The sequence below is a fragment of the Prionailurus bengalensis genome, chromosome C1 (genome assembly GCF_016509475.1).
Source record: "Prionailurus bengalensis isolate Pbe53 chromosome C1, Fcat_Pben_1.1_paternal_pri, whole genome shotgun sequence".
NCBI classification, from domain to species: Eukaryota; Metazoa; Chordata; class Mammalia; order Carnivora; family Felidae; genus Prionailurus; species Prionailurus bengalensis.
Window position 1 is genome coordinate 190,381,376 of NC_057345.1, and position 24,658 is coordinate 190,406,033.

Genomic DNA, 24,658 nt, shown 5'->3' on the forward strand with positions numbered 1-24,658 from the left:
ACCTAGGTAATGGGAGAAGGAGATAATCCGAGCAGAGATGGCTCTGATGCTGCAGTTGGCATCACTGTCTCTTGGGCAGAGGGAAATGAGAGTTACTGACTGGATAACTCTCCCCGAGATAGGAACTTTGTACTGTTCACTGCCAAAGCCCAGGGTTGTGAACATGGCATGTATCTGTTGAATGAAGTTATTCTCTTCAACAGTTTGCCACTACATTTGGAAAAAAATACAAACTCTTTAAGCATGCTGTGAACAATCTGGTTCCTGCCTACTTCTCCAAACCCAAATCAAGGCCACTCCTATCTACATTCAACTACTGTGGCTCCAGCAACATAGCCTTTTTTTCAACTTCTCAAACCTACCTAACTCTTCTCCCTGAGCCTATCTATATGTAACACTAACCTTCACCCTCAAGCTGGCTTCTTTTCATCCTTCAATGTTTAGGTTAAATGCTGCCCATTTAGAAGGGTCTTTTCTGATTTTACCATCTAAAGAAAATGTATTCCTAATATTCTCCCCAGTACTCTCTATTGTTTTACCTTGCTTCCTCCATAGTATTTAACATAATTTAGAATTTGCTTCTATTTGCTTGTTAATATTTTTTTTATCTGTCTTCCTAAGTAGACTGTGAGCTCCTGAGGGTAGAGGGATATGTCCATTTTATACAAAGCTGTATCTCAGCCCCTAGCATAATACCTGACTCAACAAATATTTGTTCAATAAATAAACAACAGAAATGGTAAAATGTTACATCTGAGTGCAGTATACAAAATGGACTGGAGGAAAGAGAGGCAAGAATGAAGAGGCCAGTGCGGTAGCCTGATAAGAGGTAAGCGCCTATTTTAGGGTGGTAGCAATGGTAATAAAATGGATGGGTGAGCCTAATCCTGCAATTTCTTCATTGTAGCTTTAAGATAGTAACTGAGAAGAAAGGCACTATCGATGGTAACGAGGGCTCACACCTGGGTAACCAGGACAGTGGCAGCATTCTGAACAGAAACAGAAATGTCACAAGAAGAAGGACATAAACTGTGAGGCCCCAGGGTAAGTGTGAGTAACAAAGCTAGAGATCTGTAGGAGTGGAGATGCTGGGAAAATGCTGGTAATCTTTAAGAAATGCGATAGCGATCTGGAAATATGTTGCTCTCAGGTAAAGAGATCTAATCTAGAACAGAGATCCTAGTTGAAGCTATGAGTGTGGATTCTGGGGAGACAGAGAGTAAACAGAGTAGGAGCTGAGGAAAGAAAAAAACTTTGCTATGGTTATAAAGTATAACGTGGCTATTATCTGCTTAGAATTCTACATTTCCCTACCATAAGCTGCTTTACCCCATTCCTAGATCACTTTAAAGAGAAACTCAAGCGAGAGAAAGGATTTCACTGCGGACTCACGGGTCTTTGAGCTGCTCCTCTCAGAGATATTTTAATTTTAGCCTTATTACCCTCTTTCACAAGTTTATAAGGTTAAGTAATACATTTTTTTAAAAAACCCTCAGACATAATAACTTAACACACATTACCCATTATCACCACACATATTCCAAAGAAACTATAACCAAGTCTGAATTCTTGAATTCATTCTTGAACCATTCTTGAATTTAACAGTATTTAAATAAGATAATGAAATAAAAACATGACTTGAAAAGAGGTAAAAATCTATTCAGCTTCCCTATTCTGTTATTCCTTAGTTAATAAAGACAGGGGCTAAAGGATTTTTTTTTAAACCCACCACCGCCTCGCCTCCCCCCACCCTTTTTTTTTTAAAGGATTTTAAATTGATGTAAAATATCAGCCCAGTGAAAATCCAGTTGGACCAATTCAAAGCATTCTGAAGGCAGAGAACTGAGAAATTAAAATTACAGCTTTCTCTTCCAATTTGATTAAACTAATGTAAATTAAAGTAAGATTCTGTTTATATAAATAAATGTTTTAATTAAACAAAGTGTTTATAATGCAAACAAGAATTAGAGAACAAAATTTGCTAAAGAAACTCAGAGCATGGATAACCACTAGTAATGAAAGTTAAAATTAAAGCAATGTTTTTTGGCTTTAAAATGAAATAAAATGTTAAACTAGATTGGTCAGGTCATTTACAAAAGTTAAAAACTAGTGAAAAATTATGGAAAATATTTTCCACTCTCAATATTTTCTGATATTGAGAGCAGAATATTAAGTCATTATATCTTAAGTCATTAAGATCAATAAATAATTACCTTCAGTAAGAGAAAAAATAACTCTACTAACAACAAAAGTGCTTAAATAAGAAAGTACAATCTGAGAGCACAATCAAAACTGGAAATTATATTCTACCTAAAAGGCAACAAATATTTACATGCAGGTGGAAAGAAGTATCACCTTGGTCAGCAAATGAGAAGGTTTTCCTGCAATGTTTCTCAGAAGAAGGGAGGTTTCCCTGTCCAGATAGGAGTGCTTGTGCAGAAAAAGAGAGAAAAACAAAAAAGGCAATAGAAGTCAGCAGAGATTTTATGTGTTTAAAATATAAAGTAGACAAAGAATGATTCTCTATCATTAATCTCATGTCTCTTTCCTATAGTGAAATGTGTTCATAAGAAAACTTAAAAAAAAAAAAGAAGAAAAGGATGGAGAGGCAGACACCATCTATGCCAGCAGGCATGCCCTACCTGACTCCTGGTGGTCCCTCACTCTGAGAAAATGGACCATGCACTGCACAGATCACAGAGCCAGTTGGTCTTCTTGGGCAATGTTTGTGAGTGCTGTGCACACGGCACAGATAAATAGGTGTTGAAGACTAATGACTAAATGTATTCCTTCCTCTTATTAAAGCCTATAGAGACCTATATAGCTTTAGGTAGTATATTCTTATGAAAATAGAACAAGTCTATTATCATTTCAAAAACTCTGCAAGTATTTCTGATCAATTCAATGATAGCTACACCAAGAGAAAAAAATGTCCATAAATATTTTGCCTAGTGGATATCATCTGTTTTCAATAAAATCTTATCAATTCACTCATTATATCAACACTAATAGGACTATATTGCACAATAAAGGACTTACATAGCAAACAAATGACATAAACAAAATATTAACAGTATAGTTTCTTTACACTGATTAAATTCAAGCATTTAATATATTTTCATAAGAATAGTTTGTGAATAATGAAGTCCCTAACTATCCTTTTCCCCCTTAATAACTTTTTAGTAACATGTTCAACGTAAGTTCATGCAATTGTATTTGAACTCACAGAGTATAAATTATAGTTGTTTCCATATATATGTAATTCAAACTTGCCTGTCCCTAAATAATTCTGAATTAGAATTTATTTTTTAAAGCTATGTAGTTACTAACCACCATTTAAAACAATACATCGACACTGCTGAGTGGAATTACAGAAAATACTCTATGATATTACATTTTATAAATATAACTGTATATAAAGTTATATTTTGTAATATATAAATATATATTTTATAAATATAACTGTATATCAAGTTATTCTTGAGAAAAAAATTCTTTGGAAAGAAATTTAAGTGAACTAGAGTAGCACCCACTCTCAGAAAATTGTCAGAGATAATAAAACACACTACTTCTAAGATTAATATTCTATTAAGATTAATCTTATATTAATTCTAATCTTAATTCTATTCTAAGATTAGAAACACTGTTACAGAAAAGAATATTAACTTAATCTTTGCTCATATCTACACTACACTGAGTTGAGTTTGCTACTTAATATTTGATTGTCTATATAATTTATGCTTTAATACAAGATGAACCTTATAAGCATACCTGCCCCTTTCACCCATTCCTGCAAAAACAAAAACAAACAAAAAAAAAAAGGAAAAAAAAACTAAGGTTAAAAAAAATTGGGCATATTCATTAAGATTAGCACTAACAGGATCAAACAATAACAAGAACAGAGACAATTATCTCTAGGTCCTCATTTACCTAAATAGTATAATCCTCCTGAAGGAAAAGATTAGTTGGCTTATCCATAAAGACGCAGGGCAAGAGAAATTTCTAAAATTGCAATTTAATTATTTAATTGTTGAGGTTAACAATCCACTAAGACCAAGGAGAAAACTGGGAAGGACAATTAAAAAGAGCAAGTATAACTTTCACTGCTCTTCCATTCATTCATTTTTTGCTCACATGCAATGGCAACAAATGTATTTTATTTAATTTTTAAAAATTTATTTATTTATTTACTTATTATTTATTCATTCATGAGAGAGAGAGAGAGAGAGAGAGAGAGAGAGAGAGAGAGACAGAGACAGAGACCACACATGCAAGGGAGGGAGAAGGGCAGAGGGAGAGAGAAAGAATCCCAAGCAGGCTCCAGGTTCAGCATGGAGCCCAGTGCAGGGCTCAGTCCCACAACCCTGGGATCATGACCTGAGATGAAATCAAAGTCAGACATGCAACCAGCTAAGCCACCCCAGGTGTCCCTGGAAACAAATGTATTCTTACACAATTATGTAAAATACACAGAAAACTATTTCTTAAAAACCTACTCCTATTTCCTTTATCTTATTCAAAGATTACTTTTTCAGAAAAAGATCCTTCAAATAAGTAGAATATCTATATTCAGAAATTATATTTCAAATTAAATTTAAAAAATCTGCTTCATGCCATCAAAATGAACTATTATTTTGTGAATATAATTCCAGACATTAAATTTGAGTTTAAACTTAAAAATCATACAGGATTTACTCAATTAGTCCTCAAACTCAAATCACCTCAAGACTTCAAATTACTAAAAAAGAAACCTGTGATCTAATCAGTGAGAAATAATGATACCTAACTGTATTTGTTTAAAGACTCATAAATAGAAGTTATACATTTAAAAATATTAAAAGGTTTGGAGCACCTGGGTGGCGCAGTGGGTTAAGTTCCTGACTCTTGATTTCCACTCAGGTCATGATCTCACAGTTCATGAGATCCAGCCCCATGTCAGGCTCTACACTGTCAGCCTGGGATTCATATTCTCTCTCTCTCTTTCTCTCTCTCTCTTTCTCTCTCCCCCCCCCCCGTCCCTATCCCACTCGCATGCATGTTCTCTCTCTCAAAGTAAATAAACATTAAAAAAAAAAGAAGAAAGTATTAAAAGGTTCAAACAGCCTAAAATAAAAGGGAGATAATCATTATATTATCATAGCTGGTGTACCAAAAATAATCCACATCCAAAAAATTAGACCACAAACAATATCAGAACATGATCATAAATTATTCTGTGCTTGGGACAGTCACATAGGTATTCACTGCTTACTCACTAGCTGGGAGGGAAGCCAGGCCGGCATGTTTCCTCTAAGTTTTAAGTATTTGTAGCACAAAAATGAAAACCTAGAAACCACAAGCAGCCAACTCCTTCCTTCAACAAATGCCTTACTTTATCTTCCCCTAATGGTGCCAGTCATGTGTTGCTCTACAATTCCTCAGAAAGTGGGCTAGGATGTCAGGAGAACTGGTTACTGGAGAAAAATGCAAGAGGGATGAGAAAAGTGGTATGCAGTTGGAGGACTGAGAAAAGCAAAGGCCACAGTGGTTTGTGCATGTCCTTAAATTAGTCTTCTGTCATGGCACACAGTGCTGGTAACAAAAATGCACATCACTTCATTTAAATAGGGCCTTCTTAGATTTTCTTTCATTCACCACTAACAATACAAAGTCAGTGGCTTATTTTCAATCCATTTCACTGGTTTATTAGCTTATTTTCTCTTTTCCATTTTCCCCTTTATATTTTCAATTATTTATTAGATTTCAACTTTGAGCCTGGAGCCATGTAAGGCACTGGAAATGCAAAGGTGATCAGGATAGGCATTCCGTTGCTCTCACAAAGCTCAGAGTCTAACAGGGAGATAAACTGGCAACTTTAATACAATGTGTTAAGTGGTATGGAAGCAGGTAGGAGGTGGAGTATCTAATGCAAAATTAGGGGCTCAGAAAGTATTTCTCAAAATGCTTAGAGTCCTGGAAGATGAGTAAGCAGCAGCTAGGGGTGTTGTGGGAGGTAGAAACAGAACAAATAGAGATATCAGAGGCTCTAGAAGGGGGCAGTACTACCTTCAAGGAGACATTTCAGAAAATGGGGATATTTTGGACTGTCACAATGAAGAGGAGGAGGGTGTTATTGGAATTTATTATGACGGAAACAGAAATGCTGGATGCCCTGAAGCATGGAACAATGTCACATAATAACGGTAAAAGTCCCACATCATACATGAACTTTTACTGTCTTTATATAGAAAATCATATAGATGGAAAATACTGTTCCTAATATTCTGAGCTTAGACCCCAACTCCGTTTTACATATAAATACAATGTATTTCTGTGTAATTTTAATATTCAGTGACTCTTCCAAGAATGCTATTTACCTTGTGAAATAAATTGGGGGAAGCCTGCACTTTCTTTTGTCCAAAGTTTGCCAAGAGTTATTCATTACGTTGGAAAATCATTTCACCAATGGAAACCTAGCTTAAAGAGTTGCCAAACCACAACAGACAGTATCACTGTGCACTCTGTCACATGCAAGTAAATGACAGGAGAGATTTGAAGTTCCTTTTAACAGAATTAAGAACTAAATACTATTAATGAAAAGACATGAAATGCAAGGACTTCTCTGAGCTTCAGTAATAAAGACTTTTAAAATATTCCATATTACTATCTTATTTAAAATAGTTATAGCATAATGAGAAATCTATGCTGTAAAAATATCAAATATCAAAATAATTTTATTATTGCCTCATCCAATTTGTAAGATAGTGAATGGTTTTATCACAATTAGAAATGACTCATGTGTAAAAATTTTTTACTTCCCCATTTTCTTTTCTTTGAGCCTATAAGTAGCCTCAGCACATTATCCCTACTTCAGTTAAGGTTATTTTCCTTTTTCTATTACCAAATATAGGTATGTTTTGTCTGCAATTATTTGTCATAAAATGTTTTAGTTCTAGGCCCACCCATATTTCTCCTTTTTTCCTGTAAAAAATGACTTCTGATCTGCTCACCTTTCTTAAATCCAAATTATAAGTGGGTATATGATTATGTTATTATGTCTTTTAATACAGTGGTGGTCAAGCATTTAAAAACTGAAATAGATACATTATTTTATTATAAGTTACTTTTTGGTTATTCTCCACCATGGGTATTAATTAGGGCATTAAATTTATTTTAAAAAGTAGGTATGTAGGTAGGGTATAGTATCTATGAATTTCACTTGGGATAAACATAGTGATCTATATTATTTGTTATAAAATGGGGGTACTGGGACTGGAAGGATTAAGAACTGAAACAAGTAGATGGCAACGCAAATATTACAGCAAGTGTCGATGATGCTTAAGAGTATAAGGGAGGGGCTGAAGGTGAGGTAAGAAAAGTGTTTTTCACTATGCAGGATATAACCCACTAGTGGATTATGAAATCAATTCACTGGGTTACTAGGTTATTACCAGGCAAGGGAAGGGGATGGAAAGAAATGGAAGGAGGGTCAGAGGGAATCTGATTCGGTTGGACAGGGGTCAGGAACTTCGCATTTTCTTGTTATTCATAGATGATTCTGAAGCAGCAGTGTCCAACTGAATATAATACAAGCCACAAATAAAATTTAAAATTTTCTAGGGGTGCCTGGGTGGCTCAGTTGGTTGAGCGTCCGGCTCAGGTCATGATCTCACGGTCCGTGAGTTCAAGCCCCACATCGGGCTCTGTGCTGACAGCCTGGAGCCTGCTTCAGACTCTGTGTCTCCCTCTCTTTCTGACCCTCCCCTGTTCATGCTCTGTCTCTCTCTGTCTCAAAAATAAATAAACATTAAAAAAAAATTTTTTTTTTAATTTTCTAGTAACCACATTAAAAAAAAAGGAATGGTAAAATGAACATTAGTATCTTTTATTTAACTGAAAATACCCAAAATAATATAATTTCAAGAAATAATCAATAAAAATATTAACATTTATATTTTTAATATTAAGTCTTTGAAATCCATGGTGTCATTTATTTTTATAGCACATCTCAATTTGGATTAAGCACATTTCAAGTGCTTAATAGCCACATGTAGCTAGGGGCTACCATAAGGAACAGCATAGCTCTTAAGCATCCAGCTTTGTCAACCACTGATCAGAGGGTACATTTTTGAAGAAAGAAATTGGGTTTTCAGTGAAGCATCAGTGTGGAAGAGTCACTCTACTTGACAACCCCATTCGGAAGAACAGCTAAATTTGTCCATACCTTAAGAAATATACAAAAGCCCTTAGTTTCAGAGTAAGAAAGAAAGTATGTAGCTTTAGGTTCTGATACAAAATTTCTTTATATCAGATATCCTACCACCTATATAATCTTACCGTATTAACATTCAGTTGTACTGTTTCATGCAGTTGCTCATTTGTTTTCTGCTAGTTTAAGACTGGTTTAATTTTAATTCAAAAAATTTAGGTATATGACCAGTTTTCATCATCAGGAGTTCTAAAGAATGCATTCCTCTTTATTGCTATTTTAGCAGTCCCACAGACAGGTTTACAGAACTTACAGGTGTCAGCTCAGCCTGTTCTTCTGTGAAGTCAGTATGATGCTTGGCCTGCTTGCTGGGGCATCTCAGAGAAATAGCATGCTGTGAAAATGCAGGAAGGAAGAAAATGATAGGTAAAGGAGGTGGAAAAGGGCCAGTCTCATTATCATGCAGGAAGAGAAAAAGATCACTGAAATGAATCGTTGAAACAAAATAGTAATGAAAAGTTGCATGCATCTTTAATTATATTATGCAAAAATAAAAAAGAACCAGATGATCTAACCCTTGATAACTTAAGGATAACCTCACTACTTTGAGACAGCAGAGCTCTATGGGAAGCTATGCACAAACACCAAGTCTAATACCAATTCCTGCTTCAACTGGGCCCTGACTGCTGTTTGGCAGTACTCTTATTAGTCTTTTCCCCCCACTTCCTAAGTCATTCTCTCTAAAGCTCGTTCTAAGCAGTTTCCAAGTTGGTCAAGCTTCTAGTTTCACCCTTCCACCTCTTCGTATGACTTCATTTCACCCCATTACTAAGAACATCACATCCCTCAGTGAGGATTTTCATCACTAAAATGTATCCTTGAACCACACCTCTTTCTCATCTTTTTCTCCATTTCTGTATGAATAAATATATATTAAGTATGTCCTAGATCCCATTCATTTCCCCTCATTCCCAGTCTCTATATTCAACTAGTCCAACTTATTGGGAGTGGGAAAGACAGAAAAATATTAATACTTCTAGGTACCCACCTCTTGTTAAACTAGTGTTTTCTCCTTTTCACTGCTAAATTTCCTGAATTCAGCTATAGTACACTACCCTTCACTTATCTCTCAATTTCCTGCAATCTAGCATCTATCTTTTTTCTCCAAAGTCTGCATCCTTTGAGTTGTAATGCATTCTACAATTCATTCTCAAAGTCATCAATGATCTTTTAACCAAGGATTTCTATCTTTCCTATCATAACACTCACTACACTGTACTGAAACTGAAATTGTTTGGTGGTCTGTACTGGCACTTTCTCCTCACACTATAAATTATAACCTCCTAAGGACACTGTGTATTATGTTCACAGTTTTACCCCTTACAGCCTAGTGCAATGCCTAGGCACTCAAATATTTATGGCATGAATAAATGACTAGTGCTTCTTGGATTTCCCACCACAAGCTTGTTCAGATCAAGACTGTTTCTGCAACAGACGTTGGCAAGGATGTGGAGAAACAGGAACCCTCTTGCACCACTGGCAGGAATGCAAACTGGTGCAGCCACTCTAGAAAACAGTGTGGAGATTCCTCAAAAAATTAAAATAGAATTACCCTACAACCAGCAATAGCACTACTAGGAATTTCTCCAAAGGACACAGGAGTGCTGATGCACAGGGACACATGTACCCCAATGTTTATAGCAGCACTATCAACAATAGCCAAAGTACAGAAAGAGCCCAAATGTCCATCAACTGATGGATGGATAAAGAAGATGTGGTATGTATATACAATGGAATACTACTTGGCAATGAGAAAGAATGAAATCTTGCCATTCGCAACAATGTGGATAGAACTAGAGGATATTATGCTAAGTGAAATAAGTCATTCAGAGAAAGACAGGTATCATATGTTTTCATTCATATGTGGAATTTGAGAAACTTAACAGAAGACCATGGGGGAAGGAAAGGGAGAAAGATAGTTTCAAACAGAAAGGAAAGCAAAACATAAGAGACTCTTAAATACAGAGAACAAACTAAGGGTTGATTGGGGGTGCGGGGAGGAGGGAAAAATGGGTGATGGGCTTTGGGGAGAGCACTTGTTGGGAGGAGCACTGGGTGTTGTATGTAAGTGATGAATTATGGGAATCTACTCTTGAAGCCAAGACTACACTGTATATACACTGTATGTTAGCCAACTTGACAATAAATTATATTAAAAAAAATCAGCCAACATGCATTTATTGAGGGGCATCTATAACTGTGCCCAGTACTGGTAAATATTCAGAAGTAAAATAAATGACTTTATTAAAAAAAACTGTTTTTTCTTTATTGAGGTATAACTGACAAATAAATGACTCTTAAGAAAAAAAAAGACTTTGGGGCACCTGGGTGGCGCAGTCAGTTAAGCGTCCGACTTCAGCCAGGTCACGATCTCGCGGTCCGGGAGTTCGAGCCCTGCGTCAGGCTCTGGGCTGATGGCTCAGAGCCTGGAGCCTGTCTCTGATTCTGTGTCTCCCTCTCTCTCTGCCCCTCCCCCGTTCATGCTCTGTCTCTCTCTGTCCCAAAAATAAATAAATGTTGAAAAAAAATTAAAAAAAAAGAAAAAAAAAGACTTTTTTCTTTGCCCTCTCTACACTGTCTCATTAAACATATTCTCTAACGTGCCAATCACTCTATCATGGGAGGCCTATCAAATGTATATTGCCAATATCCCCATTCTTGGGAAATAAATAAAGACTGCAGTATTAAAGACTAAAGGGGCATGATAAATGCAATCGACTGCCAAATGGTATGGGGAAGCAACTGTATATATAAAAAAACAATAAAGCAAATGTTGCAAAATACCAAAAATTAGTGAATCTGAGTAATGAGTTTCATGAGTTCTTTGTACTATTCTTTTCTTTCAAGTTTTCGAAAGTTTCCTATTATTTCAAAATAAAAAGTTTCTTCATTTGTTTATTTATTTTAATTTGCATCCAAGTTAGTTAGCATACAGTGCAATAATGATTTCAGGAGTAGAATCCAGTGATTCATCCCCTACATGTAACAAACACCCAGTACTCATCCTAACAAGTATCCTTCTTAATGTTCCTTCCCCATTTAGTGCATCCCCCCTACCAAAAACCCCTCCAGCAACCCTCAGTTTGTTCTCTGCCAAAATAAAAAGTTAAGAATCTATTCTCTGTAGACTCCATCTCATACAAACTCCCATCTGAAGTGTTCAACAAAAAGAGATGACTGACTATATATACCATGTTAGTATGACGGAACATTAGTTATTAAAATTCAACACATTGAGGGGTGCCTTGGTGGCTCAGTCAGTTGGGTGTCTGACTTTGACTCAGGTCATGATCTCACGGTTTGTGGGTTCAAGCCCCACGTCAGACTTTGCACTGACAGCATGGAGCCTGCTTCAGATTCTCTGTCTCCCTTTGTCTCTGCCCCTCCCCTGCTCTCGTTCTTTCTCTCTCTCTCAAAATTAAACATTAAAAAAATTTTTTTAATTCAACACATCCTCACCAAAAATGAATATATGTATGCAAAGTGACAACAGAAGTAGAAATAGTACATGTGCAAAGATTAAATGTCATTACATTAATACAGATGAAAGGGATCATGGAATGATATAGTTTATTTAATATTAGGTTCCACTTCCACAAAATATTCAAATACTTTACTACAAAAAATTATCTTCCCCAAATCTAGTTTTTACCTCAAAAATGAATCTGGGGGTCAATCAATTCAACACATCAATTTTGCTATAAAAATGTTCAATTTCAAAAACTTTTCTTAGCAAGCTATCAAATTTTCCATCTATCAATCAAAAACTCCAAAAATCTCTGCAAAGTTAGTAAAGTTAGTTATGAATCACCACTTTTTTGAACTGAATCTATAACATATTAAAATGAAGTTTCATTTACAAGCCAGAATCTTGTGCTGGTGTTGGAGTGGGGGGGGGGGGGGAGGGACGGCAGGTGCACAGAAAAGCATTGATCTCATATAGGAGCCAAACCATAATCAAGAAATGGCCTCACACCAAAGAACAAAACACTTCCTTTTGATAGCTAACACCTTAGATTACAACTGGAAAAAAGAAGTAGAAGTCAGTGGACACACATTAGGTTTCAATAAAACATTTACATTCATCCTTTACTGACGTGTGTGCATCTTTCACAAATATTAAAAATGAGCACAGCATTGGTAGTAAAGATTGCAGACCCTAGGGCTGGAATAGTCATTCCAGTCTGAGCCTCTCAGCTTAGCCATTTACTGGCATTGTGACTCTAGGCTTACTATTTAACCTGTTTCCTCATGTGTTAAATAGAGTGATAATAGCATTTTCTCCAAAGGCTGTTGTAAGAAGTGAATACCATTACTATTTATTACAAATGTGGGAAACCACCAACCTTCATCTGAATTTCATTTATGCCTCAATTCATTTAAATTAGAGCTAGTTTAGAGTTGTTAAATTTTAACAATACATTCAGGAATATACTAAAACACCACAAGATGGGGATATTACTGCGTGAATCTCTTCACCCTTTTTCTTCCTCCACCCTTGTATTTCTGTCTCTTGGTCTGGGTCTAAGAGCACTGGTCATTTTGAGTTTATTTTTGTGAATGGTGTAAGAAAGTGGTCTAGTTTCATTCTTCTGTATGTTGCTGTCCAGTTCTCCCAGCACCATTTGTTAAAGAGACTGTCTTTTTTCCATTGGATATTCTTTCCTGCTTTGTCAAAGATCAGTTGGCCATACTTTTGTGAAATAAGTCATACAGAGAAAGACAGATACCATGTTTTCACTCTTATGTGGATCCTGAGAAACTTAACAGAAGACCATGGGGGAGGGGGAAAAAAGTTAGAGAGGGAGGGAGGCAAACCATAAGAGACTCTTAAAAAACTGAGAATAAACTGAGGGTTGATGGGGGGTGGGGAAAGTGGGTGATGCGCATTGAGGAGGGCACCTGTTGGGATGAGCACTGGGTGTTGTATGGAAACCAATTTGACAATAAATTTCATATTTAAAAAAAAAATAGAGCACAGGCCAGTCTAGCCTTGTCTTGATTCTCCTTCAATTCTGTGATGAAGCAGCAAGGTATTGCAGTATGAGCTCTACAACCAGACTGTCTGGGTTCAAACCCTGGGGTAACTTATTTGGTCACTCTCTGCTTCAGTTCCTTCAGTTGTAAAAATGGAGGTAATGCTATCTATTCCATAAGACATTGTGCAGATTCAGTGTGTTAAGACATGGTAGGCACAATGCCCAATACAGAATAAACGCCCAATACAGTAGGGGCTATTATTTTCCTGTTTTTCACCCCTCTTCTCTCTATTCCTCTTTCACTAGCCATTATGTAACCAGTAAATGTCTGAATGCTTTAAAATTATTTCTTTTATATTTTATAGTCCTTATTCATTGTAAAAACAGATGAATCTATTTATATTCTTGTTCAAAAAAGGTCCTTTACCAGCCCTCGCAACACAAAACTAAAAAGAAAAACAAAACAGACCTAAAATCAAATAGAGATGAAAAATCGCACAGATTACTAAGAAATACACAAAACAAGAATCAGGGTATACATGTAAATGTTGATTGGGGTGGTGTGTTTGAAAAGTGTGAGAACTAGACTTTCATCCTGGTTTTCAACAAATCTTCAGTTCTTTCATCTGGTACCTATTCTTTCTACTATTTATTAACCTCAGAAAGCCAGTGAAATTGGAATTAAACCCAAGTTGGTACATGTGAATAAATTTCAGTCAAATGTAGTAACACAGCCATCAGAATTTTAAGAGAAAAATAGCTGCAATAATTGAGAAATCAATTAATAATCTCTATCTTTTAGATATGCAGCCCTCTTAAAGTTTGAGAAAGCCTTGTGCTCTCAAGTTAATACTTCAGACCAAAAGGTTGTTTGCTAAGAATAACTCAGGACTTAAATTCCAGTGTGGTTCCCCACCTCCTTGTGCTACAATAAACACAATTGCTATTTTCTTTCCACTACCTCAAAATTTCTAATTAATTCTTTAAATAGTTCTAAAAAGTGAAGGAACTGGAAGAATTTATTGCACTGAACCTATGATATGCTATTGGCATATTGAGTTTTAATGGTATATCAATGAAAGATTTCATCTAGGAAAGATTTCATTTACTAGATCAGATACTAAGAAATTTTTTCCTATCATAATATTTATAGTACAATCATCAAGTATTAGTAGGATGCAATAAAACGTTTTGAATCTGCCATAAACTACAATAATAATAGCTCTTAAAAGCATTTTCATTTTAAAAGTACAACTTCATGTATAAAGTTCCAAATTCAGAGGAATCATTAAAGTTTCAATCTCACCAAAAAATAAATATAAAGGAATGTTTTAGCATTAACCTTTTATCAGTGAACCCTATTCTATATAAAATTTATAACATGAAATTACCATTTAAATTTGCCAACTGCTATCTAATTGAAAACTATTGTCTTATCAGTTAACATGAATAAAAGTGCCCTAACAATGCCAGGAAATCAGCTGCAACATTTATTTCACATGGGTTAAGATACAAAGAGGCTACATTTGAATTTATTTCAACCACAATGAATTCCAGTTTAAAAATTTACTGGATGGGGGCACCTGGGTGGCGCAGTCGGTTAAGCGTCCGACTTCAGCCAGGTCACGATCTCGCGGCCCGTGAGTTCGAGCCCCGCGTCAGGCTCTGGGCTGATGGCTCGGAGCCTGGAGCCTGTTTCCGATTCTGTGTCTCCCTCTCTCTCTGCCCCTCCCCCGTTCATGCTCTGTCTCTCTCTGTCCCAAAAATAAATAAACGTTGAAAAAAAAAATTAAAAAAAAAAAATTTACTGGATGAATACTACTGGTAGACTTCATAAGAATACTGACTGAAATTATTCTATGATCCATTTTTATGTTTATCCATGGAAAATATTTTATTTTAAAGCATTCTTTAACATTCAGGAAGTAATCATTTTTTAACAATCAGCTTCAGTTTATTTTTAAGATACTGATAAAAACTGGGTATGGGGCGCCTGGGTGGCGCAGTCGGTTAAGCGTCCGACTTCAGCCCGGTCACGATCTCGCGGTCCGGGAGTTCGAGCCCCGCGTCGGGCTCTGGGCTGACGGCTCAGAGCCTGGAGCCTGTTTCCGATTCTGTGTCTCCCTCTCTCTCTGCCCCTACCCCGTTCATGCTCTGTCTCTCTCTGTCCCAAAAATAAAATAAAACGTTGGAAAAAAAAAAAAACAAAACTGGGTGGCAAATGTTATAGTTTCGTAATTCAAAATATAGACTCCCCAGTTACTTGAACTACTTACTGTCTTCTTTGGAATAAATAAATAAATAAATAAATAAATAAATAAATAAATAAATACTAAGAAGGCTTAAATAAATAAATAAAGCACAGTATTTCAACAAAAGTTAGGAAAGAGAAAGGCAGGGAAAAAAAGACTTACTCTTCCAGATGTGAAAAGGTACTGTGCCTATCCTGGTTTCAGAGAGCAAGAGGGCAAAAAGATAAGCCATGGTATTGTTTCATTTTTAGATGGGCACTTTGACTACCCATGCCCCCAAGATAGAACAATACCAATCTCAGATTGATTCTTCTAACCTGGCTCAGATGTCTGGCAAAAAAGTAGGAGGCAGCATGACTGGCAAAGCGAGAGAAGGAGGGAGAGGTAATGGGAAAGCAAATCCTGCAGGCCATTGCATGGAGCTGGGGTTTAGAGTAAGATACAAAGTCTTTGGGTTTGAAAAGAGGGGTAAAACCCAACCTACCTTTTAAGAGGATCACTCTGGCTTCTGTATGGATGGTATGATGTTAAGGGGAAGGTGAATATAGGAAGACTAGCTGGGAGGCTATTGCAAAAATCTACATCAAAATGATGCTGGCTTGGTGGCAGTGAGGGTCACGAGAAGTGATCAAATTCTGGATATATTCTGAAGGTAAAGGAAACAGAATTTGCTACGACTGGAATGGGGGGTGGAAAGAAAAGAAGTAGACTAAGACTCCAAGGATTTTGTTTGATGCACTAGAAGGACAGCAGAGCCACTGACTATGATGGAGAAGACTTTTCTCCCAGACTTTTAGTTTGGGAGAAAAGATCAGGATTTCAGTTTTAGATGAGTTAAATTTGAGCTACCAATTAGACGTCCAAATAGAGATACTGATTAGAGATAGGATGTATGAGCCTGGAGGTCAGGGTGGAGGTGCTGGCAAAAGACACCTGTATTTCTTTGAGTCTAAGATGACTTAATGCTGGTACTTTCTTGATCTTCATCAGGAACTGTCAAAAGAAAACTTCACACAGAATGTATTTGCCACCTCACTGACAGTGAGTGACAAATGCCACCTGTTTCTAAAACATGGTCTCTCAACCTTGGTACAATTTTGGGTTAGATAATTCTTTGCTGTGGTGGCTGTCCTGTGTGTTGTAGGATTTTAGCAATACCCTTGGCTTCTACCCACTACGTGCTAGTAACACCCTTTTATTGGCGATAACCAAAAATGTCTCCACACACTGCTGAATGTCCCCTGGGGGGAGTGCAAAATAGCTCCCAGTTACCACTGTTTTAGAGGGATTAAAATGTGGGGAACAGATGCGTCTTAGATAAATGAAATAGGGTACTAAAATGTGGGAGTTGTCAGTGCTTAAGCTCACAAGACTGGATTTGGATAGAAAAGTAGTCTGAGGACTGCACCTTGGGGTACTCCAATGTCAAGAGACCATAGACATGAGAAAGAGATTGTAAAGGAATGGTCAATGATATACATCCACTCCTTCCCCAAATCAAACTAAAACAAAGATAAATGTTTTTTTTTTTTCTGTTGCCTTTTAAAAAAATATTTATTTTGAGAGAGAGAAAGAGAGCAAGTGAGCCCATGCGTGTGTGCATAGAGTACGAGCGGAACAGGGGCAGAGAGAGGGGGGGAGAGAGAATCCCAAGCAACTCCACGGTCAGCACAGAGCCGGACATGGGGGCTCAAGCTCATAAACTGTGAGATCATGACCTGAGCCAAAATCAAGAGCTGGATGCTTAACTGACTGAGCCACCCAGGCACCCCTTGTGTTGCTTCTGAAAAAAAAATTAATAACAAACTCACAAGACATGACAAAATTTTGGAAGCTAGAAAGCATTTGGCTGAGTGGTAATCAACTCATAGACCCAAGGAAAGCTGAATGTTGAGCCAGCACTGGAGAAAAGCACAGGAACAACCCAATGTACATCATGTAACCTCAAAGTCTCCAGAAGCAACAGAAATGATCGTGGGAAGAAAAGCAGGAGGATTACTTGAAAGCATACTTAAGAAAGCAGTTAATTCCCAGATTCCTTCCTTTACTCGCCCACCAGCAGTGGTCTCAAGTTCAGACTGACAGTCACTTATAGGACCCAACAGACCATAGTTTGGCACTAAGTTTACTTAGTTCTGTAGAAAGACAAAGCATGCTAGCATGAGACATGCTATCTTTAGAAGGGATTATACAGTCCCCCAGGAGCCTTTTGTGGACACACCATTGTAAAGGACAGAGATCATGTAGGTAAGTACAGAAATCACTCTGGCTTAGGGAAACTTCATACTCCACATGAATCAGCAGTACATTTTAACAGCCAATGAGTATAGGTTCTAGGATCCCTCAAGGGATGTATTTATGTTCACTTATAAAACTGACACACTGCACACTGGGAAACAAAGGACTGTGTCTTTTCATAGGCTTCTATAGTTTACTCAGTCTTCCCAGTCCATATGCACTCACTAATCAGGAGTCAGTTTGCAATAAACAATATTACCTGGAAACATTCTATATTTATTAGTCAAGTTTCTAGTTAAAAAAAAAAAAATGCCAGGAGAAGGAAAACACCCAAGATTGTTTCCCATGAAAATAAGGGCTCAGACTTGCTATTAACCCTTTTCTACTTAAAGTGATTCTCGGGGCACCTGTGTGGCTCAGTCAGTTAAGCACCTAACTCTTGATTTTGGCTCCAGTCATGATCTCATGGTTCATGGGATCAAGCCCCATGTCAGGCTCTGTGCTGACAGAGTGGAGCCTGCTTGGCATCCTTTCTCTCTCTTTCTCTCTCTCTCTCTCTCTCTCTCTGCCCTGCCCCTGATCATGTGTGCGTGTGTGCTCTCTCTCTCAAAATAAATAAACTTAAAAAAAAAAAAGTGATTCTTGAAGGGGAACTTTTGCCTTAAAGGGAACATATAGCAACGTCCGGAGATGTTTCTAGTTGTCACAACTGTCACAACTGAACTAGGCGTATGTACTCCTGGCACCTAGTGGATAGATGTCAGTGACGCTGCTGAATGTCCTACAATGCACAAGATAGGTCCCACAACAAAGGATTATCTAGCCCAAAATGTTAGTAGTGAACGTTGAGAAATCCTGACCTAAAGGGATTAGACAGAAGTTCACATACTGAACACTGAGGACCACCTCACATTGCAAGCCTTCTCAAATGGGCTGTTAATGCACTGGCAGCCAAGCATATGCCCTCCATGCAGGAGAATGGAAGAATCTTCTCTGGAGAAGCTCACCCACCTGAGAGAAAAGACCTAAGAATGATCCTACAGCAAAGACTGCAAAAGACAACAAAGAACTTTAAGATGATAGTAACAGAACACTAATTTTGTTTGAACCAAGAGACTTAATTAACTGGGGGAAAGTTTGGAGTTGAAATAGTGATAAACATACAAAAAAACTGTATGCTTTTAAACTTAAAGACAAGTTTTAATTCCAGGTAAGCAAAATGTAATGTCCCAGAAAGGAAATGTAATAAAAGCACATAGAGCCTTGGGCACCTGGGTGGCTCAGTGGGTTAAGCGTCCGTCTCTTGATTTTGGCTCAGGTCATGATCTCATAGTTCCTGAGTTTGAGCCCCGCACTGGGCGGTGCACGGACACTGCAGAGCCTGCTTGGGATTCTCTGTCTCCCCCTCTCTCTCTCTCTCCCCCTCTCTCACTTGCTCCCTATCTCTCCCAAAAATTTTAGAAAGAGAGAGAGAGAGAGAGAGAGAGAGAGAGAGAGAGAAAGAAACAAAGAAACAAACAAAGAAAAGACAGGCATATAGAATTTAGCACCAAACTGCATGTATACAGTCATGATAATACAAACACTGAATAGTATCCCAACCAAAATACACTGGGAGGATAGGAAGGGAGAAGGGAAAGGAGCTGTCTAAAAAGGAATTGTCTAAATCCTAATCTTCCAGAACAAGAAGTCAGAAGATAGCACATATAACTATAATAAATCAAGAAATAGTAATAGAAGTATAGATTTAATGATATAGATGTAAATACCCTGAGAATCAGCTAAAAGAGCAGACAGTTCTAACCTCTGAGAGAATATAGCATGTTTGTACACATGTGTAGCACTGTTTTCTGTAACAACCCTCACAGAACTATTGAGCTCTTTAAACTCCATGCATGCAAATGTAATTAAAATATGCTTTAAAAATTGTATTTGAGTGTAGGGACAATTTGATACATGGGTTTGGGATCTAGTAAGCCTCAACTGGTTTTCTTAATTTGAAGAACAGACTAGATCCATAAAAAAGTGCACTAAAACAAGTTCCAGATTTGTTAAACCACTTTTCTACTCATCCAGGCAAGGCAAAAGAACAGGCTGGATAGAGAAGGCTTCAACTCTTTCCCTGCTTTATTCCTGGTTTACTCACCAAACTTTATACTGAAGTCTTACATTAAACATGATACTACTGAACACAGGCATCCTTGCCTATGAATGCCACAAGGTCACATTTGAAGAGTTTGCTGGGAGAGGATTTTTCATTTTTCATTTTATTGTATGAATTTCTATAATGAGTATATTTTTACAGATGAAACACAAAGATACTTAATGATTAGTTCATAACCTGACCACATACATCTTGACCCAACTCAAAATAACCTGATTAGAAAGAAGGAATATCAATATATAAAACACAGAATAACCAAGAAAGCATAGCCCTAACAAAATATTGCTCATATTCCAAAGGGTAAATCTAAAAGACAGAAATGGAGCTGGGGCTAAATATAATCCCCAAATACCGTAAGACAGAAATCAATTTTTAAGTTCTCTATATAATATACATACCACTTAAATGAGCTTCATTTTAAATAAGTCAAAGTTTATTTTTTAGATTGATATAATGTACGTATTCTTTACAAGCAATAAAACTCAAGTTTATCTCCAAACCACCATGATCCATGTTTCTTTTATGCCGCACTGTGCCCAGAACAAGCTAGGTACATTAATGGGTACAAGGAGTTACTGATAGAAATTAATCTAATGAATTAAACCAATGGGGGGAAAATCAATAATGCTGAGTAATAGGTGTAAATTTTAAATTTCTCTGTGATTCTTTAAATCATGTTTGCCAAGATTTTACCTTAGTATTGACTATTCACAAATAGATTATTTTACCCTGTGGTAGAGAGCATTGTAAACAGAAACCAAATGGAAGGCTGGCTTTATTTTGCCCACAGTGATTTTCTTCTTTTTTGCTGTTTACCCTGTAATAATATTGCCTTCTTCTTGACAAAAATATTCAATAAAGAATTTACCTACACTAAACTCAGCTTTTGCTAAACTCATTTTAACATATATCCATTTCTTACTCTTGCCCCAACACATCCAAAAAACTTTGTCTTTTAAAAATCCATTCACATATATTATCCCTTTTGATTCTCTGAACCACCATATGAGGAGTACACCCTGTGCTATTAGCTCCATTTTACTTCGGAGAAATTGATGTCCACAGAGGTTGAATAACTCATTTAAGGTCCTAATGGTAGTGAGTGGCAAAGATAACACTTGGAACCAAGTTTTCTGATTCCAAGTCCATTGGCTTTTTTCACTACAGTACACTTACTCTTTGACAACAAAATAGAATATTGGAGGACTATAGTGGTGATAGGTATCTTTTTCATAAGTTGTTTTATAATAAACATACATTAAAAGCAACTATTATCAGCTTAACAACTATAACAGCTTTGCAAAATGTCATCAAATATAAATCACATTTCAAGTTTTTAAATCATGTGAAACAAATGATATTAATTCAAGGGCTTCAAACAGCCTAAGAATAAAATGAAGAAACTCTCTTAATTATTGTGACACTGCTGTATCTGGTAATATATTCCTTCTGTAGTCTGATTTGAAAACTTAGCTTAGAGGGATCCTTGACAAATTTTAAATGTAGAAAAAAAAAAGACAGTTAATTAAAACTACGTTTAAAAAAATATAATTTCCTCCTTTTTTTTAGTACTAAAATGCCAGGAAAAAAAGTTCCATCTACTTACCTCAGTAATTGGCTGCCCCTGATGTGTCAAATCCAGTTCTTGAGGGCGTGTTACTTTATCAATATCCAATGAGTCCATGCTGGACGTTGCAGAGGTGATGCTAGAACGAGAGGAGTTACTAATAGAGCGCACTTCAGCATCGCTCACTGTGCCTGCTGATGCTGTTCTTCTGTGCTGATTAGTTACTGACGGCTTAGTGTCTTCTAGTACAGATTGCTGAGCAGCCTCATCCATGCTCAAGGAAGCCTGTTCTAATTGTGCAGTGATGTCATCCAGGGAGTAGTTGGCATGTGACACTTTAGTTACTCTGTTAGACGAGGACGACAATCCTTTCAAAGTGCCATGTTTTGATGCATGTCGGCTAGCAGGTAATTTCTGAGTAGCTTTTGTTTCTGTGATTTGACGCTTACTATTTCCTGCACCAATACTGCTGAGCTCCTGCTCTATTGAGCAAAGATCGGCCATCAGGGCATCCAGATCCACAGTTTCTCCCTGATTCAGAGCTTCTGCAATAAACAATATACATGATGTGTCCAGATCACACTGAATGAGAATTTATACATTCTATTATAAATCTGCTAATGAATGCAGGGGAAGAAGCAAAGAAATGTATCCTATTGGGCCTAAAGCCTACCAAATATGTATTTCTAAGAGTTTTTTGTTTTAAATTCACAGAGAAATTTTTAGAAGCAAATAGTCCATCTTTTAAGATTTATAGTAATCAGCAGAGAATAAAATTATGAGTTGAAAGATAAAAATAATGCAAAAATCATATACTGTCCCATGATTTTAACCACATCCCCCATCCAACTTTTTACCGTAGGCTATATGCTGTTAATATGATCAGTGCCTTGGTAGAGCTGTTAATACCTGAAGAGTTGAGAGCATAGAAGGAAAAATACAAGGCCTAAAAAAAACTGCAGATTACGATGTCAATTCCAAATATTATAAAGTTGATTAGGCAGAATACATTAAATAAAGGCCAGAGGAGCTGATTTAAAAACTAACAGGTAATTTCACTGGACTTTATTTCAATGAAAATACAACAATGCAATTAAGTATGTCATAGGGTTCCAACTTGAGTATGTACCTGGTCAAATTATCAATCACTAGAAAACTATTTTAGTTATGTTCCAGTTCAGTTTGTTCTGTGATCATTTCAATTAGTAATAAAATGCACAAACCAAGAAATATACGAACTTACTGAAGTTATGCATGTAGTTTTTACATTGAGCTATTCAGAACTGTAACTGCATTGCTTCCACATTATATAATTTAGTATGCTATTTTACATTTTATTTCCAATTACATCTTACCATTCAAGTTGTATATGGAGAAGCGATAAGAAAAATTGGCCATATTTGTTTCCTGACGAAGAGGAGATCTTTTTACTGGTTCCATGGGCTTGTCAGAATCTAAGCTCTTTAAAAAAGAAAGTTTAATAAGTTGTATTATTTTCAGGCTTCGATTATAAAAAAGATAAAGTTTGATTAGGTGAACTTTCATAGAATAGTTAATAAAACCAAAATCCTTCTAGTCCTAAGGAAAAGTATAATTGTTTTTCATATTATTTTGGCTATAATTTTTTTTTCAATTGTTAGATACATGCTTACTTTAAGGCATTTAAGACCATCCTAGTTCAGAGTGAGTATCATTCCGAATACCTCAAGTGATGAACTCATTTTATATAAATTCATTATAATCTGAGCGTATGAATATGGACATGGAAAGATAAGAAATAGAAAGGAACAATGCAGGGAATTCTGTTATCTCTTTCCTCAAAGGGATTTGTTTTTGGTCCAGCATAGTCTCATTCTTGGTATGAAGTACCCTGAAGATAAGGCAAAATTCTGGACTCAAAATGAGTGAAATCCAAGATCATTTTTTTTTTTGTATTTATTTTTATTAAAAACTTGTTTTTTTTAGTTTTAATTCTAGTTAATATATACTGTTATATTAGTTTCAGGTATACAATATAGTGATTCCACAATTCTATACATTACTCAGTGCTCATTATACCAATCCCCTCCCATTTGGTAACCATCAATTTGTTCTCTATAGTTTAGAATCTATATTTTGGTTTGTCTCTTTTTTTCTTTGGCCTTCTTTAGTGATATACTTGGATTCCTTTCTCTTTATTGTTTGCATATGTATTACTGGTTTTTTATTTATGGTTACCATTAGGTTTGTATATAACATTTTCTGTATATAGCAGTCTACATGAAGTTGATGGTCACCTAAGTTTGAACCCATTCTTTTTTTTTAATTTTTTAATTTTTTTTAATGTTTATTTATTTTTGACAGAGAGAGAGAGCATGAGGGGGGAGGGGCAGAGAGAGAGGGAGACACAGAATCTGAAGCAAGCTCCAGGCTCTGAGCTGCCAGCACAGAGCCCGACATGGGGCTCGAACTCACAGACTGCGAGATCATGACCTGAGCCGAAGTCGGACGCTCAACCGACTGAGCCACCCAGGTGCCCTTGAACCCATTCTTTACTCCTCTCCCCCTCATGTTTTAGGTGAATGGTGTCATACTTTACATCTTTTTATTTTGTGAATCTCTTGACTTATTTTTATAAAAATACTTAGTTTACTGCTTTTGTGCTTCCTACTTTTCTCACTCCTAACTTTTGGTCTTTCCACTCAGAGTCCCCTTTAACATTTCTGAGATTAATAAACAAATCCTCCTCTCCTTTACCCCAAGTGTTTTTCAAACTGTTGCTTCTATGCTCTATCTCAGTGGGGCTGTTTGTTGTGCTGCCTCTTCATGGGCAGTTTCCTCTAGCCCTTCTGGGTCTCCCAGAGCCAAGCCCCCTGATTTTAAAGTTCTAAGTGTTAAGCTCCACTGATTATAAGAAGGGACATTCAGCCCCTCTGGTTTTCAAAGCCAAATGTATGGGGATATGTCTTCCTCATGCAGGGTCCCTCATGTGAGCATCTGCTTCTCTCCCCTCTCCACACCCAGGATGCCCCTCCCTCATGTCTCTGCCCTTCCTTCTCTCTTGGATGTGGCTTCTTCACTACATTTAGCTACGGAGAGTTTGTTCTGCCAGTCTTTAGGTCATTTTCTGGGTCATTTACACTGATGTGGGTGTTACCTAGCTGTATCTATCAGACCAAGTGAGCTTAGGATCTTCCTACTCCACCATCTTCCCCAGAAGTTCTAAGACCT

The 24,658-nt window shown here is 36.8% G+C and overlaps 1 protein-coding gene across 1 annotated transcript in view; it reads right to left on the minus strand.

Moving 5' to 3' along the window:
* Positions 1–24,658, minus strand: part of RAPH1 (Ras association (RalGDS/AF-6) and pleckstrin homology domains 1) — a 103,893-nt gene that overhangs the window by 40,088 nt on the left and 39,147 nt on the right. Inside the window, 2 exon segments of the mRNA XM_043577538.1 lie at positions 21,488–21,993; positions 22,804–22,909. Coding sequence (XP_043433473.1) covers positions 21,488–21,993; positions 22,804–22,909 — 612 coding nt within the window.